Source organism: Talpa occidentalis, unplaced genomic scaffold (genome assembly GCF_014898055.3).
Source record: "Talpa occidentalis isolate TD23 unplaced genomic scaffold, MPIMG_talOcc4v2.1 talOcc4.9, whole genome shotgun sequence".
Lineage (NCBI taxonomy): Eukaryota > Metazoa > Chordata > Mammalia > Eulipotyphla > Talpidae > Talpa > Talpa occidentalis.
Genome location: NW_023605305.1, coordinates 33,764,660 through 33,781,529, shown reverse-complemented (window position 1 = coordinate 33,781,529; position 16,870 = coordinate 33,764,660). Strand labels below are relative to the sequence as shown.

Below are 16,870 nucleotides of genomic sequence, written 5' to 3'. Positions count from 1 at the left end.
TGTCTGTAACTCCTTTTCCCCCACAGTAGCCAACTTTGTAAGTTGTGGAAAGCTAGCTCAGGAATGCACAGATTTGGGGGATATTAGTTAAAAAAAAAAAAAAAAAAAACAACCCACAATGTGTCAAGGACATTTATGGCAGATGTCTGGCCTAGAGTCATTGGCTTTTTTTAACCTCTTATTTACAGCCCATGGAACAGAAAAATTTTGTCCTTGAGTCCTGCCCTATTCTCTCCTCTAGACCCTTTCTGCCTCAGCAGAACTGGAACTAGAAACCAGATCTTAGGAAACCAAATGCACCTCTAGGGAAAGTGTTCTTCAATTTCACTAAAATTAGTAAGTACGTTTGTGGAGAGGGGTACAGTATCACTTTCAGGCAGTCTATAAGGTAAAATCGGGAGAAACTAAGGCAAATCATTTTTTAAGATCTTTCTAACTGCAGAATTCTAAATAATCAAGTCGGCTATTCCCAGCATGCCACAGAGCACCAACGGCAAGAGCTGACTCCCAGCATGCTGTACTTTGGAACTGCCACTCCCAGAATGCAACGCTCTTCCTCTCCTCCTGGCCGCCGGAGGGCCACGGAGACTACAGTTCCCAGCATGCAGCGCCGCCCCCAGTTTCTGGTGGCCCGCAGGACCCTGCTTCGGAGAGACCTTTTAGGTTCCAGAGAGCGGGTCCTGAGGTCCCAACTCTCTTTAGGGGACGTGTCTGCGGGGCGGTACTGGCATGTTCGGCCAGTCCAGACGAAGACGCTAAGGGATCGGCTGGGGCCTGGGCCGTACTTCGCTCAGGCAGCGTTTGGGGCAGCCCCAACGAGGTCCTTCTGGGGCCTTCCCGCCTTTGAACGGCGGTGGCGGGCGGGCCGGCAGCCTGCTGCACCGCTCAGAGTAGGGGCCGCCATCACCATGGCCACCGCTGCGAGTCGGCCCAGCGCGGGCGGGTCGCGGGACATTCTGTGGCGCGTGAGTGCTGCACGCTTTGTGGCGCGCGGTCGGACGCTGCTGGGGTGGGGCTGGCTTGACAGCGCCGATGGCGCGTGCGCTCTGGACGGGGGAGGGGCGGGCACTTGGGTAGCGAGGGGAGCGCGTGTGAAGGGGACCACTCGAGGCACTTACTACCCAGTTTTGGGGGGCATTTGGGTGGAAGGTGGTTGTGGGATGGTAGGGGCGTGGTGAAGAAAGCTGGTTACAGGTGTTTGCATGCGGGACTTTCTGAGTGTGATTAGTCGTGCGTGTAAAGGTACACCTGCATGGGAATTGGGGCAGGGAATGGCACAGTTTTATGCAAGGGTGGTGTGTTTAGTGGGTGTAAAATAGGTGACTTGTTAATTACGTGGAATGAGAAGTGGGAAGATCTGGAATTGGAAAGAATGTGGCGTGATGTTCGTAGAGACTTGGGCTTGGGAACAGGGTGAACAGATCAGGTGTCCTTTGTTAAGTTAGAGGAAAGTGTGCACTGTGGGGCTGAGATGAGATACTTCCTTGCTGAAGTCGAATCATACAGGATGTAGTGGTTCTACATCCATTCTTGGAGGGCAACGAGAAAGCGGAATAAGATCCCTTTTAGGATAGCGCTTCATCCCTATTGAAACTGCCATCTACCCTCTATCCCAGGCCAAATCTTAGGTCCTTAAGCATTACTTATTCGTTACCACCTGTGTTATTACACGGAAGTCCTGTAGATTGTACAGCAGGTCTTCAAATAAAGTCATACAACAATATTATGTTGTTTGAGGACCTGATTTCCTTATCCGGTGCCCTTTTGTTTAAACTTGCAGTTTCCAAGAACCTACCAATTAAGTTAAGTGAGGACTTAATGTACTTCAGAAATGTGGCAGCAATTGTTTTCTCCTTTCCCACTCTTATTGCCTTCATTCAGATTCTGATTATAATCTTTGGCTTGGGCAGGTGCTCTGGACTGCCTCCTAATTGCTTTGCCTCCTGTCTTAATCTGTCCCCTCTGATTCATCTTCATTATAGCCACTTTACAAATACAAGGGTGATTTACCTCCAAAACATGTCCATTTGTTACTTTCATGCTTAAAACCCTTCAATATCTCTCCTTGTATTCGTTTTTTTAGCAGTAAACTTGCCTCTTACCTGGTATACACTGGTGATTCCACATAAATACAACACAGTTGTTGCCCATTAGGGAGTGTGCATCTAGTCATTGTAAACACAATTACCATATACAGATAGTTTCCATAAAATGTATACTGCTTTTAGATATCGACATCAATTAAAACTAGAGAGGCAAGTATAAGTTGCTATAAAATACAGTTGTAAAGCTAATAAGACAATCCCCTCTCCCCATCCCTGTGTTATCTAATGTGCATCTGACTCCAGACTATAATACAAGCATCACTTCACTGATAACACAGTGTTCTGTAGTGTTATTAATAGTGGTAACCATTTGGGTTTATTTATAGCTGCATGGACTGTGATCTGTATATAAATATTAGTGCCTGACATCCTGTATGAAAAGGAAGTGTTTGCCTAATCAAAGTAGTTTAACTGACTTCATGATTGAGTGTTTTTGTTTAATTACAGGTTTTGGGCTGGAGGATAATTTCAAGTATTGTTTGGTCAGTGCTGCTTCTACCCATCTGTACTACAGTATTTATAATCTTCAGCAGCATTGATTTATTTCATCCTATACAGTGGCTGTCAAGTAAGTGATACTCAATTCATGGAAAACAAATTTATATGACTTTTCTTCTTAACATAAAAATTGAATTATGTTTCAAATAATTTATTTTTGGTTACTCCCTACCTATGTTGACATGCCAAAATATTCTGAAGTAATTTTTAGGCATTTCCTTCATAGCATAAACCATCTTCTCATTATATAAGATTATTAAATAGCCTGTCAGAAACTATGTATTATCACATGAACCAAAAAAGTCATTAGAAGATGACATAAATGAAAACTTAATTTTATGAGTTTTTTTGAGAGCTACTTTGAGATTTTAAAGAAAGAGAACTGTTCCTTTTATCTAAAAATTGTTAATAGAATATATGACATGTCCTTTTTGAAAAGTATGCCTAAAATTAAGAATACGTTATTGTTTTATTATGGTGAAAAGACAAAGAGTTAAAGACTGGGAGCACAGAGTTAATTGCAAAATTGATGAAAAGGAAGAGATAAATCCATCAAAATATAGATGTTGTATGTTAATAGCTACCAATTATTGCCTGTCTGTGTGCCAGGTGCTGTGCTAAGTATCTTAAGGATGTTTCCACTTAGCTTTTCTACAACCCTGTATATAAAATTATTCCTATTTTATAAATGAGGAAACTGAGACTCTGGTTAAAATCTGTGCAGAGACACATACTAATGAGTAACTGAACTAGGATTTGAACATTCCACACTAATATTCTTCATTAATTTTAGTCAATGAATTGTACCTTAAAAAATGTTTGGTTTCGTTATTAGGTTTTGGTTAATTCAGCAAAATCTGTGGTTAAAATCTGTGCAGAGACACATACTAATGAGTAACTGAACTAGGATTTGAACATTCCACACTAATATTCTTCATTAATTTTAGTCAATGAATTGTACCTTAAAAAATGTTTAGTTTCATTATTAGGTTTTGGTTAATTCAGCAAAATCTCCTTGTTTTCATTTCTCTTACTCAAGTTTTTAGGCATAATTAACAGGTTTTTAACTTTTCCTTCTTTTTAAAATGGGATATTGATTATTGAGCTAATCTGAAATGTGATGTATTAGTATTTTACAGGAATATCAAGTTTCTTTTTAAATTCCGCTCATTTGGATAATTTATAGATAATGCTATTACCAGAAATGTTACTTTGATTTTAGCAATAGAGGCTAATTGCATTTTTTTAAAAAGAGATCTGAAAAATAATGTTTTCATTTGAAAAGAAGCTTTCATGGTATACTACTAACTGGTATTTCTCTGTTTCTCATGTGAAATATATTTTACATATGGTTGTATTTTGTCTGATGTTAATATCTGAGTCATCTGAAAGATATTATAATATAGTTTTAAAGGACTTGGTGCTTGGTGCACTCTGCTTGGTCCAAATATCTTATGCTGTATTTCTTGATTTGGTTGGGCCTGTCAGCTGTATATATGAGTAAATTCTTAAAACAAAGATAACTTAAAATTATAGTTGTGGTTCAAATCCTATTCTTATACTGTTTATTGTATATAACTACACACCTGAATGAACTTGCACTAATTATCTTTCTTATGTTTTAGATTCTTTCAACGACTTATATAGTTCCTATGTAATCTTTTACCTCCTGCTGCTGTCAGTGGTAATAGTAATAATAAGTATTTTCAATGTGGAATTCTATGCAGGTGAGTTTTCAGATATTAACCACCTTAAAAATGTCCAAATTTATTTTCCTAATGGCAAACTCAATGCATTTTGTATGTGGGTTTGTATAACAGGCTGTTTCTCATGTCAAAGTTATATAATACGTACACACACACACACACACATACATATTTTAATTGTGTCATGTTAAAGTATGTAGAAAAATATGTTTTGAATGATTTAGCTTAAAATTGGGAGTACTAGTTTCTCTGTTTTAAAAAATACTTAGATCTTTTAGAACAAATATTCTATTTTTCCACTTATATAATGTACCTAAAGTACTTAAATTCGTAGAGACAAAAAGTATAATAGTAATTGCCAGGGCTAGCGGGAGGAGAGAAATGGGAAATTGTTTCGTAGGTACAGAGTTCCAATTGGAGAAGATGGAAAAGTCTGGAGGTTGTTGGTGGTGATGGCTGCACAATGATGTGAACATACTTATGCCCCAGAACTATGCATTTAAAAATGACTTTAGTGGTAAACTTTATTCAGGGGTATTTTACCAGAGTAAAAACAACTTTAAAACATTTTAACAATTCACAACTGTTGTTAAGGTGATAATTCAGCAGATATATTGTAAAAATAATACCTTTTTGGGGTAGGAGATCAGAATCAGGTCATTTCTTAAGTCCTTTGCAAATATGAAAGTCTAGAATTTTACGATTTTTGAAAAAACTTTAAAATATTATTCATTTTACCTTTAGAAATCACCTGCTAGATTGCAAAGCTTTTTATTTTTTCTGTTTCTCTCCTTAATTTTCTCTTTTCAGATTCCTTGAGTCTGTCCTTAGGGCACAATAAGAAGCTTTTTCTGACACTTCTTGTTTTGACTGTAGCATCATTCTTTTTAGTCTTCAGTAGTTTCTTATTAGATATGACATAAAATTTCAAATGAACTGTGGATATTATATTACATACCCTTTGCTTTTGTTTTTGTTTTCCTAGCTCCTTGGCTTATAGCATGTGTTCTCACACACTGTCCCATATACCTGTGTCATCTGTATGTAGATATCCCAGACCAGAGCTCCCAAAGGCAGTCATTTCTAAAAACTGACTAGTCATTCCTTCAACAAGCATTCCTTATGCATTTACTATTAATCATGCATTGTATGGGGATAAGAGTAAATTGTACAATCCCAGTTTTCTCCCTCAGGATTGCAGTTAATGGAAAGACACAGTAAACATTGAGCATACTCAATTATAATACCCTGGGTAGTATGAGAGTACATAGGAACACCACTTACCTATCTTGGGGAGCTTCCTGGAGGAGGTGAGACATAAACCAAGCCTTGACGGATGAGTTGTATTAAGTAGACAAACAAGGAAAAGGTATTGCATATAAAGAGACTTAGAAGACTGAGAAGGTTTGATATGTTCAGAGTATTATAACTCACTTGCATGGACATAGGCCCCGTGGGCATTTCTGTTGAAGCGAAGGAAGTGATAGTAGCTTCTTCCCAAAGTATAAAGCACCTAAGCCCTCTCTCTTCACTCTTAATTTCTTGCCTCCCACAGTCTCTTCATTCTGGGTCTAGTAAGAAAGAAAACCTACATAGCTAGGTCTGGGAACCCTGTGCTAGCTGATTTCAAAGATCAGCATCCCTCATCTCTTACCCACACTGCTTTCCCTAACTCAATTCTAGAAAATGCTTTTAGATTATGAGAGAGGCATTAGAAATTCCTATACAAGCATTTATTTTAGTTTTCAGCCTAGTCAGTATTTACCTGGTTTGTTGTTTGTCAGAGGGATTATGTATTGACCATTTCAAATACTGGAAGGCAAGCACTACCTTTTAAAAAAAATTTATTAAATTTGTTTATTTTCTTACATCATTGATAATTTTTATACAAATTTGACTTTACCACTTAGGTGTGTAGTCCCCATAGTTGTCTCACCACCATAGCACTTGTGATCCATCACCATAGTCCCTTGAAGAGCTAGTTTTTAAAAATGTTTATTTTTTTTATGGCACTTTGAAGAGTGCCAGGGTAGGTACTGTTTGAGCAACCAGGGAATTTAATAAAGCAAAGTGTTGATCATACTGTTCTTAGGTTTCATTCACTCTTTAGATTCTTTGTTTTGGTTGTGTACATGTGGATGTGCACCTCTGTACTCAATCCTTATTCAAATTTTTTTAATTTAGAATTTTCTGTACTGTATTTTACATTGACTCTGGGTTTCTTCCTGCCCGTGGGAGCATTTGTGGACAAATGCTTTGGAGCAAGGATGAGAGGAAATAGTTTAGGTTCCCTGACTTCCTGTGCTGAAATTACGAAGCCACTGTAATGTGTTTTTTTGCAGTTGTGCCTTCTATTCCCTGCTCCAGACTGGCACTGATAGGGAAGATTATTCATCCTCAGCAGCTCATGCACTCATTTATTCATGCTGCAATGGGAATGATGATGGCTTGGTGTGCTGCAGTGATAACCAAGGGCCGATACAGTTTTCTCGTGGTACCTTGCACTGGTACTGAGAGGTAATATTAACTGTGTTTTTTTCCAAAGAAGCTTGTATAGTCAACCAAACCAAAAGTGGCAGGTGTGGGTTATTAATTTATGGACATTCTTTGTTTTCCAGACTTCTACAGAATATACTTTTTTATATATATCAGATGTTTTATGTTTGTTGAATTCAACAATTTTTTAAAACTATTCTGTGCAAAGTGCTGTGTTGATTTATGAGTGATTCATACACAGACTGAACTTGAGAGTTGAGAACAATAGGGAAATTAAGACATGGACACAAATGGACGTGATAGGAGAATTTAAGGATGTACTAAAAAGAAAGTGAATGTGTAGATAAAATCTCAGAATTTCAGAAAGTAGAGAGGTTCCACACATGGCTTCCCAGAGGCAGTGGCATTTAGGTTGGAGTTAGAATGAAGGATAGTATGGATAGAAAGAAGGAAAAAGCTAAAAATAATTATAAATACTGCCTTTAGTGGCATATTTTTATAAAATAAAGTTTTGAACACATGGTGTTGATACAGATTGCAATTTGGGTTATTCTGGCTTTTTAAAAAAATCAAAACCAATTACTGGCATAATTGTGTGTCCTATGACTATAACTGAATACTTGATTTTCTTTTGTCCCCCAGTTACTATTATATAAAGCAGGTTTTTTCCCTAATATAATTTTTCTTTAGTGAAAAGGGTCACCAGAAGGAATGTCCAATTATGAGAAAGAACACAGAGAGAAGTTATGGCTTCTCTATCAGGTATATACAGTTTATTTATAGTTAGTTCCTTTTAGTCCAGATGTAGTTTACCAACTTGTAAGCAATGTTACTTACTATTGTAGGTGACACACTTAGCCTTATCAGACTTCCAGAGGAGCATGGTCAGTTTCTCATGCTTCATAGAAAAGGGTTTTAGAGGCTTCCCTGGTGGTGCAAGGGGTTAAGACGCAACCTATGAAACTATCAATAGCCACTGCACCACAAGTTTGATCCCCGGCCAGGGAGCTACCCACATGGCGCAGCAGACCTCTCCTGATATGCCCGCTGCTCCCCTCAGCAGTATATTTCAGTCAGTCTGCCTATTCTGTTCCCCACTCTGTCTCTAGTGAATCCTCTCACCTTCCCCCAACACCTCTGGCCTGTACCCCAGTTCTTGTATACATACATACATAAATTAAAAAAAAAAAAAAGAAACGAACCATTTACCAAAATGAACCATTTTGTTAAAGTTTGGGGCATTTCTTAAGTGAGTAAGTCAAAACCTTGCTTTACTGAACCTAAAATAGTGACTTGGGTCCCTGACTATTCAATTAGTAACCTTAATTTTTTCCTTTCAGTTTAGATAACCCTGCTGCACCAACCTGCTTAAATGAATACCACCTTTTCTTCTTATTGGCCGGAGCATTTATGGGCTATAGCTATAGTCTGCTGTATTTTATTAACAACATGAACTATCTTCCATTTCCCATCATACAGGTAAAATAGCAGTTGAACATTACCTTATGTCAGAATGTGACAGTTAAAATTGCCTTGGTATATATGTATATAACTGGCCTCATATCATTAATGCATAATTTGATCAGTTTAGGATTGAGATTCGCCGAATGCCATTTGGAGAGGAGATATTTGTCTTCATGAGACTTTAACATATGTTTGAGAACTGTAGCTTCCCTTCCTGCTGCCACTCTCAGAATACCACTTTGCTCCACTCTTTCCCTCCCTGCTAGGTAGTGGCAGTTGCTGTGACCTAGCAGGGCTAGGGGAAGATGATGATGAAATTTATGCAAAGTACCTCTATGCAGCTGCCAGCTTCTTTTTGAATCTAAGAATCTCATGAGCTTGAGGATGTACAAGTAAGTATAGAATATGTTAGTTACTATCTCAACTGTTTTTCAGAATAAGGAATGATATGTATAAATAAAAAAACAATTTTGACTGATTTGAGTCGGCCAGTTTAAAGTATCTTTTGTTTAGGGATTTTGGAAATTTGCTAATCTCATAGGATTTGTCTCTGGAACTCAGAGCATCTCCTCTGACAGGAGAAAGATGGGGTTAAGATGTCTCACTATGGCATCAAGGCTGTCCCCAGCCTGTCTCACATTCCTGACTCAGCTTTCATTTGCTTCTTTCCTGCTCTATGGCAGGCTGAGAACTGATCATTGGAGCAAAATGTTAGAGCCAGCCCCCTAGTTCCCACTAGGACCAAGTCTGGTGGGAAGGGAAGGATGTATAAACAAACTATGCATCATAAGAGTATAAAGTAGGTGAGTGTGATAGATTAGGGTTCTGCTTTAAAGGTTTTGCATTTGATCCAAGAGAACAATGAATAAAAATATACACCTTGCAGGGAGATAGTGCTAACTGAAAGGATCTGGCCTTTCTTCCTTGCAACCTCTGAGTGTATGAAAAAAAGTGTTACTTAGAAGTTCTTTATATTTTGTAAAGATGCATTAAAAGCAGAATATGTCAGCTTTGCCACCTCAAAATTTCATAAGGAAGACAACTCCAAAATCCTGTACAGAAATATCCATGGTATCCATCTTTGACCTAAATATAATAAAGAATATAGAAGATGAAGAAAAGAAAATTTTAAAAAAAACACAAGATACTCTAAAACATCTTGCTCTTCTACGGACCTCCATTGAAAGTAAACATATGTTTAATGATACAGACATCACAGATGAACAATAGCGTGCGTGCAGGGGCAGTCTGGTAATTGAAAGTGCTGATGAATTATTGCTTCTACCAGATGATGACAAATGTGTAAAATTTGATCACATTTCTTATAATTTCCTTTGATAAAGTTTTAGATTCTTACATCACTAAAGTTCATTCTCTGATGAAACTTTGGCTTCAGATTCAACTTTGACAGAATGTTGGCTTTTAACATTTTGCCAGTCAATATTTAGACAAAATATATCTTGGGGTTATCTCTTGTAACCATGAGCATGCAGTGGTATTTTTTCTGCTGTCTAGCCTAGACATGGTAGGAGGATGGGTTTTTGCTGGGCAGGTTTAGTGGATTGAGGAAGATGAGAATTTTGGCAAGAGTAGTTAAAATGTTAGATCTTGGTTTCTTATACATCAAGTTTGCAACTATCTTTATTTGCCTAAGTGGGTACAGTTGCCTCCCCAGAAGACTGAAGGGGACAAAGGACACCTTAACTTTTTTTTCATCAGTCCAATAAGCATGGTGCATAGTTTGTATCTTCCCTAAACCCTTTTAAATTGTAAGGAAAGCAGGATTGATTGTCAGGAAATGGCAAGCTTGATGTGCCGTTTACTTTTTTTTTTTTTTAAGATTTATTTATTTATTTATTTTTAAAGATTTATTTATTTATTTATTTATTTATACACGCACTGGGTACAGTCAGAAGCGCAGGAGGGTGAGAGAATTCACCAGAGCCAGAGCGGGGAGCAGAGCAGGCAGAAGGACCGAAGCACACTGCTGAGGGGAGCAGCGGGCGGCAGGAGAGGTCTGTGCGCCATGTGGGGCCCTCCTCCGGTGGCCGGGGAGCAGCCGGGGATCGAACCGGTACTGCAAAGGCTGCGGGCAGCTTCGCAACCCAGTGCTCAACTGCTGCGCCACTGGGGAGGCCCAAGATTTATTTATTTATACAAGCACTGGGTACAGTCAGAAGCACAGGAGGGTAAGAGAATTCACCAGAGCCAGAGTGGGGAACAGAACAGGCAGACTGACGAAGAAATACACTGCTGAGGGGAGCAGCAGGCGCGACAGGAGAGGTCTGTCCTGCCATGTGGGACCCTCCCCGGTGGCCCGGGATCAAACCTGCCCACAGAGGCTGTGGGCAGCTTCGCAGCCCAGCGTTCAACCGCTGCGCCACCAGGGGAGGCCCTCTGTTACTAGCTGTTTACTTTTTTTAACACTCAGCTGACCAGACTGTGTTAGGTATTAAACTTTTTTATAGGCAGTAATAGCCATCATATCATTGTCATTTTTAGTGCTGCTTGTGAGTTTCCCAAGAGGATAGTGGTAACATTTTTATTATAAAATACTCAAACACTATAGATAAAATGAAAGTTCCCTTTAGCCACATTGTGACCAGTCACAATCTTTGGCTCAGAGATAACCTTTGTGACCAGTTCATATACTTTTAGACTTTTTACTGTTCATTTATATGTGTATGTATATATGTAACATGTATTTTGTGTGGTAGGATTTCCATAAATAGTTTTATATTGTACATATACAATGAATACTTCTTTCATGTGACAATATGAAAAATTAGATCTTTTAAAATCTACTTGTAACCAGTTTGCCATTAGCCCATTAGTTGTTTTTTTAAAAACTTGCCTATCTGCACTACTAAAACTGCTTCCATTGTCCTTATCAAATTCTTAATGACAGACTGATGTGGGAAAACAGAGTGTTAGCATGAAATAGGGGACAAAGAAATGAATGCACTCCAAGACAAGGCTTGGCAAACTTTAGTCCAATGAAACAAAGTATTTAATGAGATATGATTTAGAGCCTGCCACATAGTAAATATTCAGTAAAGAGTAGCTTATAGCCATATCATAGAAGAATCCCAACAAGGAATTGAAAGACTGTTCAATTTGGGAGCAAGAACAGGGTTTATTAGAATTTTTCTGCATGTTTACTGAAATGGTTACATGCTTCCCTGGCCCTTCTGGACCCTTGTAATGGGTCAGGTGAGAGCTGCAATAGGAACAGTGTAGGAACCACACCCTTCTAATTGGTCAAGGAGCAAAGGTGGTCACACCCAGTGGGGCACAGTAGTGCAGTTCGGCATCTTGCACTTTGAAAATATTTGAATAGACTAGTGTCCTTGAAGCTGTATGGTTAGTGACCAGTTACTCATCTTGGATGTTTTTGTATGATACTGTAGGAATCTGTAGACATGGTATGAAGATATAACCTCCACCTAAGCACTATAATTCTTTGCTGTTCTTTAGCTTCTGAAATTCCTTAAAGGAGTTTGAGAAGCATTAAAGAAGACCAGAATTTTAGGAAGTTCATCGTCTGTTAGTTTTCCACAGATTTTTTGCAGTAGTTTTATTTCTTGCAGTAATTTTTAAGTTTTTTCATTGGCCTTTTTGGGGCAGGTGGGGGAAAGGGACAAACGATACTTGGTTAATAAAACATACACATTTTCTTAATTTCCTTTCTCTTAGATGGTTAGAATTGGAAGGTACTCACCAAGGAGTTGTTGAGCTACCCCAGCTTTCTTACCATGTTCTGTGTTGAAAGAGGAAACACTAGTAGAACTCAGGTCTCCTCATTGCTAGGCTAGTATCTTCTTCACTACTTCCTATTTTTCTACAAACAATATTTTATGAGGTTTAGTGTAGAGGCGGTATACATTATCTGTAAGATTACAGGCTGTGCTGATTTCCTTTTCTTTGCAGAGTCTCTTTAGTACTCTATTCTCTGGTCAGTAGTCAGGCTTCAACTAAAGTATTGTCCTCTGTTCTGTACCTGGTTCCTGAGTTTTTGCAGGGAGTGTTCTTTGTACTTTTTCTGAGGAATGAACCTAATGGTATTTAACAAATGTTTGAAATAAAGATTGTGTGTTTTCTCTCTCTCTCAAACACACAAGATTGCAGGCTGTGATGCCAGCCTGCCCAGATTAAAATCTCAGACCTTCCTTCTGCTAACTGCTAACATTGGTTAGGTTACGTAACTCTTCTGTGCTTTGGTTTTCTCATTTATAAGATAGGAATGATAATAATAATAATAGAACCTTCTTCAGGTTGGTGTGAGGTTTAAGTAGATTAATGCATGTAAAGTGCTTAGAGCAATACCAGATACATGGTAAGTGTCCAAAAAAAATCTTAGCTATTCTTGTTGTTTTTGTACTTACCACATCTCCATAGTCTTTACTACAAGTATAGGTTGATAACCTTTACTGTAAGTATGGCTTAATTGCCCCATTTCTGATCTCATATCAGTGAGATGCTGTATAACATAAATATAAACAGAAATAGTGGATATTTTGTTTCTGGAATAAACTTTCTTTTTAGTCAATGATTATGTAAAGTGGAGTGTTGTAGTTATGTACTTGCTTTAGAATGAAGCAGGATTTCTGTTTGGATGTGTCAATTTTTTTTTTTCTTTCTTTTTTTACAGCAGTACAAGTTCTTACGCTTTAGAAGATCTCTGTTCTTACTAGTTAAACATAGTTGTGTGGAATCACTGTTCCTGGTTAGAAATTTCTGCATTGTATATTATTTCCTTGGTAAGAATTTCTGCTTTTTGATTCAGTATATATGTTAGCTCATCATTCAAAAAATGTTAGTTACATAGTAATCACATGTTTTTGTATTGTTTCCTGTAATTGTAGTTGTGTGATTAGCCTGATTCGTTGTCCAGGTTATCAGAGTTTGTTGTTAAGGGAAAATATTGTTAAACAATTTGTGGTATTAAGTGTACAATTCAACCTTAAGAAAGGAAATCCTGTCACATGCTACAACATTATACTGAATGAAATAAACCAGTCACAAAAACACACTGCATGAAACCACTTATATGAGGTATCTAAAGTAGTCAAACTTTTACAAACCGTACGTAGGATAGGAGTTGCTAGGGACTAGGAGGAAAAGGATAAGGAGAGTTTGTTAGTTTTAGTTTTGCAAGATGAAGAAATCTTTAGATCTGTTATACAACAAGACACATATAGTATATTTATACTTAAAAATGATAAGATAATACACCTTAAACTAATAAAATGCTGTATGTCAGTTATACTTCAGTAAAAAGAAATTGTTTAAGTGGTAAATTTTATGTTTTTACCACAATTTAAAAAAAATGCATTTTCCCCCTCCCCCAAATAGGTCCATTTTAATGTTAATGAGAGTGCTGTATAGCAGAGACATAACAAACACGTCACTTTCCTTTGAGTCTATGCATAAATATCTCTTAAAGAATCCATTCTTTTTATTTTTTTTTATTTTTTTTTATTCACAGAATTTTTTTTTTAAATTTATTTATTTATACAACCACTGGGTACAGTCAGAAGCGTGGGAGGGTGAGAAAATTCACCAGAGCCAGAGCAGGGAACAGAACAGGCAGACCGATGAAATACACTGCTGAGGGGAGCAGAGGGCACGGCAGGAGAGGTCTGTGCGCCATGTGGGACCCTCGCAGGCGGCCGGGGATCGAACTAGCGCTGTAGAGGCTACGGGCAGCTTCGCAACCCAGCGCTCAACCACTGCACCACCAGGGGAGGCCCAGAATCCATTCTTTTTAAAAGAGAATGTTGTATGTCATTTGGTCATTACTCTAGAAAAAAACGATTTTAAAACTAAGTTTGTAACCAGTATGCTAAAACAGTAGAAATATCCTGTTGCTAAGGGAACCTTGTAGAATTTATTAATATGAATTTTATGCATAAAATACAGCTTATTTAATATAATGAACAATACACATGAATGGAAAACATTAATCTCAGTAGTGATACATAATAATATAAATAAAATCTAACATTCTAAAATACTGTTTTCAGAATATAACTTTTTGATACTTCTTTTTTCTATCTATAATTTTACAAAGCTGTTCTCACAGTGTATAGGCCATTTTGTGTCTACATTTTTCACTTGTATTTTTTTCCAGTTTTCTGCATAGCTCTCATAATTGTCATTCTAATGTTAAAACATCATTGTATTGTGTTAAAGTACTATAATCAGCCTGGCTGTTTCCCTGTAGTTGTATATTTGGGTTGACATTGTGGCTGTGTCAACATTTCCGTTGTCAGCTATCTGTTCTTTAACTCCATTTATGTTTCCTTTAAATTTCATTTCCAGAGTTCTACTCTTCATTTTTTGGTGGCACTTTGGTCTTTTTTGACCGTTCATTCTTTCAGTTATTTATTTTTGGAATTGTCTTGTGGGGTTATCTTGGAGGCAGCACAACTATATGCTTTGTTCTCTGTGCCTGAACTGAGTAAGAGATGTGAATGACTAATGACCAGCAGACTTTTAAAGAATTGATGTGTTTGGTCACGGATTATAGTATGTGTCTGTTATCTCTATACTGATTTGTGTACTTCAAAGATAGAAGTACTGAATTTAATTGTTTAAGTTAATTTATCATGATAACTGAAATTTAAACTGTGTTGTTGGGAGGACTTCTGTTATTTAGTAAAACATGGTAATTAAAATGTATACATATCAAAACTGCAGGGCCAAATTGCTTATATTTAGAAGTTATTCTCTTGCCTGCCCATTGCTAGTCAAACAGGTTAGGATTTTGGCTGATGTCTTGGTATCTACTTGGCCATCTCATCAACCTCATGTTCCAAAGCATGATAAGATTTGTTTTATTATTGTTTTATGTTCACAGCTGCTATTTCTCCCCCTCAGGCCATATTCCTAAAGCTTGGATTAGCACTGCCATGGACCTTCAGATAGATGAGTGAGTATATGAAAAGTCTAATTTTAACTCTTTAGATACTCTTTTTTCAGATGTTTGTAGATTTAGCCTTTTTAATACGCTTATTTTTACATAGTTCAAATACTAATGGTATCTAAAAGAGTATATAGTGCAAATGACTCCTTTTGCCCATCTCCAGTCACCTAGTTCCTTGTCCCAAAACAAGTAAGCAGTGACTTGTTTTTTGTTAGATATAACTTTATATTATACAAAAATGGACTTCTTGAGTTGCATGGACATGTCTTTTTTTTTTTTTTTTCCTCCCCAATAATCATTCTATACCCTGTTGTTGTACACAACCACAGTGCTGTGGTTTTACTCATTTTGCCAAAGGAAACCAAAATTGCACTGGTTCAAGTGACCAGTTGAAGGGGACATTTGTCATCTGAGTTGCAGCACTGGGGTGTATGGTTCCAGTTATTCCCCACACACTTTGCACAGAGGCAAAATTGTCTTTATTTGGCAAAAAAAAAAGTGTATCTCTTTGTTACTGTTTTTTTATTTTTTTAAGATTTATTTATTTATGCATACAAGAACTGGGGTACAGACCAGATGTGTGAGGGGGTGAGAGGATTCACCAGAGACAGACTGGGGAACAGAACAGGCAGATGGACTGAAATACACTGCTGAGGGGAGCAGCAGGTGAGTCAGGAGAGGTCTGCTGCGCCATGTGGGTTTCTCCCTGGCCGCCCGGGAATCGAACCCGCGCTGCAGAGGCTGCAGACAGTTTCACATCGCAGTGCTCAACCCACTGCACCACCAGGGAGGCCCACTGTTCATTTTTTAAATTATTATTCTATTGTTGAGACTTTTTGTATATACGTGGACTTCCCTAATACCAACTTTTGGGAGTAGGATTATGCCATTTATACATGTTTGAAAAGTTATGGTTTCTACAGTATGGCTTTTGATTCTTTTAAAAGTTCTTAGGTAAAATTTAGTTTGTCTTCTGCTTAATTGCTGACATAAAACCAAATGCATGGGCCATTTATTATGTTGGCTTAGATTTTATTTATTTATTTATTTATTTATTTATTTATTTATTTATTTATTTATTTATTTATACAAGCACTGGGTACAGTCAGAAGCGCAGGAGGGTGGGAGAATTCACCAGAGCCAGAGCGGGGAGCAGAGCAGGCAGAAGGACCGAAGCACACTGCTGAGGGGAGCAGCGGGCGGCAGGAGAGGTCTGCGCGCCATTTGGGACCCTCCTCCAGTGACCGGGGAGCAGCCGGGGATCGAACAGGCGCCGCAGAGGCTGCGGGCAGCTTCGCAACCCAGCGCTCAACCGCTGTGCCACCGGGAAAGCCCTTGACTTAGATTTTAAAACTGGATCAACTGGAAGGAGAAACATGTTAGTGATATTTGGTAGAAATTTAACATAATACTTTTAATCCTTGCTGTCACATAAAATTGTTTTGCTTATATGACATTACACGTATTCTGTCTTAGTATATGCCAGACATCAGTAACTGTCTAGAAGCTGCAAATAACTTCATTTCTTGCGTGTCCCCCACACACTAGTGAATGTCAAACACTATGCTGGGCACTCCTAATATAAGCTGTTTTAAGTCTCATAGTAAGAGGTAGGATGAAGAGATTACGCCACCATTATATAAATGAGGAAGCTGAGGATGGGATAGGTGAAC

At 38.0% G+C, this 16,870-nt stretch overlaps 1 protein-coding gene across 2 annotated transcripts in view; it reads left to right on the top strand.

Moving 5' to 3' along the window:
• The first annotated feature begins 531 nt into the window (after positions 1-531).
• Positions 532-16,870, top strand: part of NDC1 (NDC1 transmembrane nucleoporin) — a 50,805-nt gene continuing 34,466 nt past the window's right edge. For both annotated transcript variants that reach the window (XM_054690809.1, XM_037498378.2), the window contains exons 1-7: positions 532-965; positions 2,553-2,673; positions 4,229-4,330; positions 6,652-6,826; positions 8,146-8,284; positions 12,921-13,029; positions 15,152-15,203. In XM_054690809.1, the coding sequence (XP_054546784.1) occupies positions 543-965; positions 2,553-2,673; positions 4,229-4,330; positions 6,652-6,826; positions 8,146-8,284; positions 12,921-13,029; positions 15,152-15,203 (1,121 nt within the window). In that variant the 5' untranslated portion in view covers positions 532-542. The remainder of the gene's footprint in view (positions 966-2,552; positions 2,674-4,228; positions 4,331-6,651; positions 6,827-8,145; positions 8,285-12,920; positions 13,030-15,151; positions 15,204-16,870) is intronic.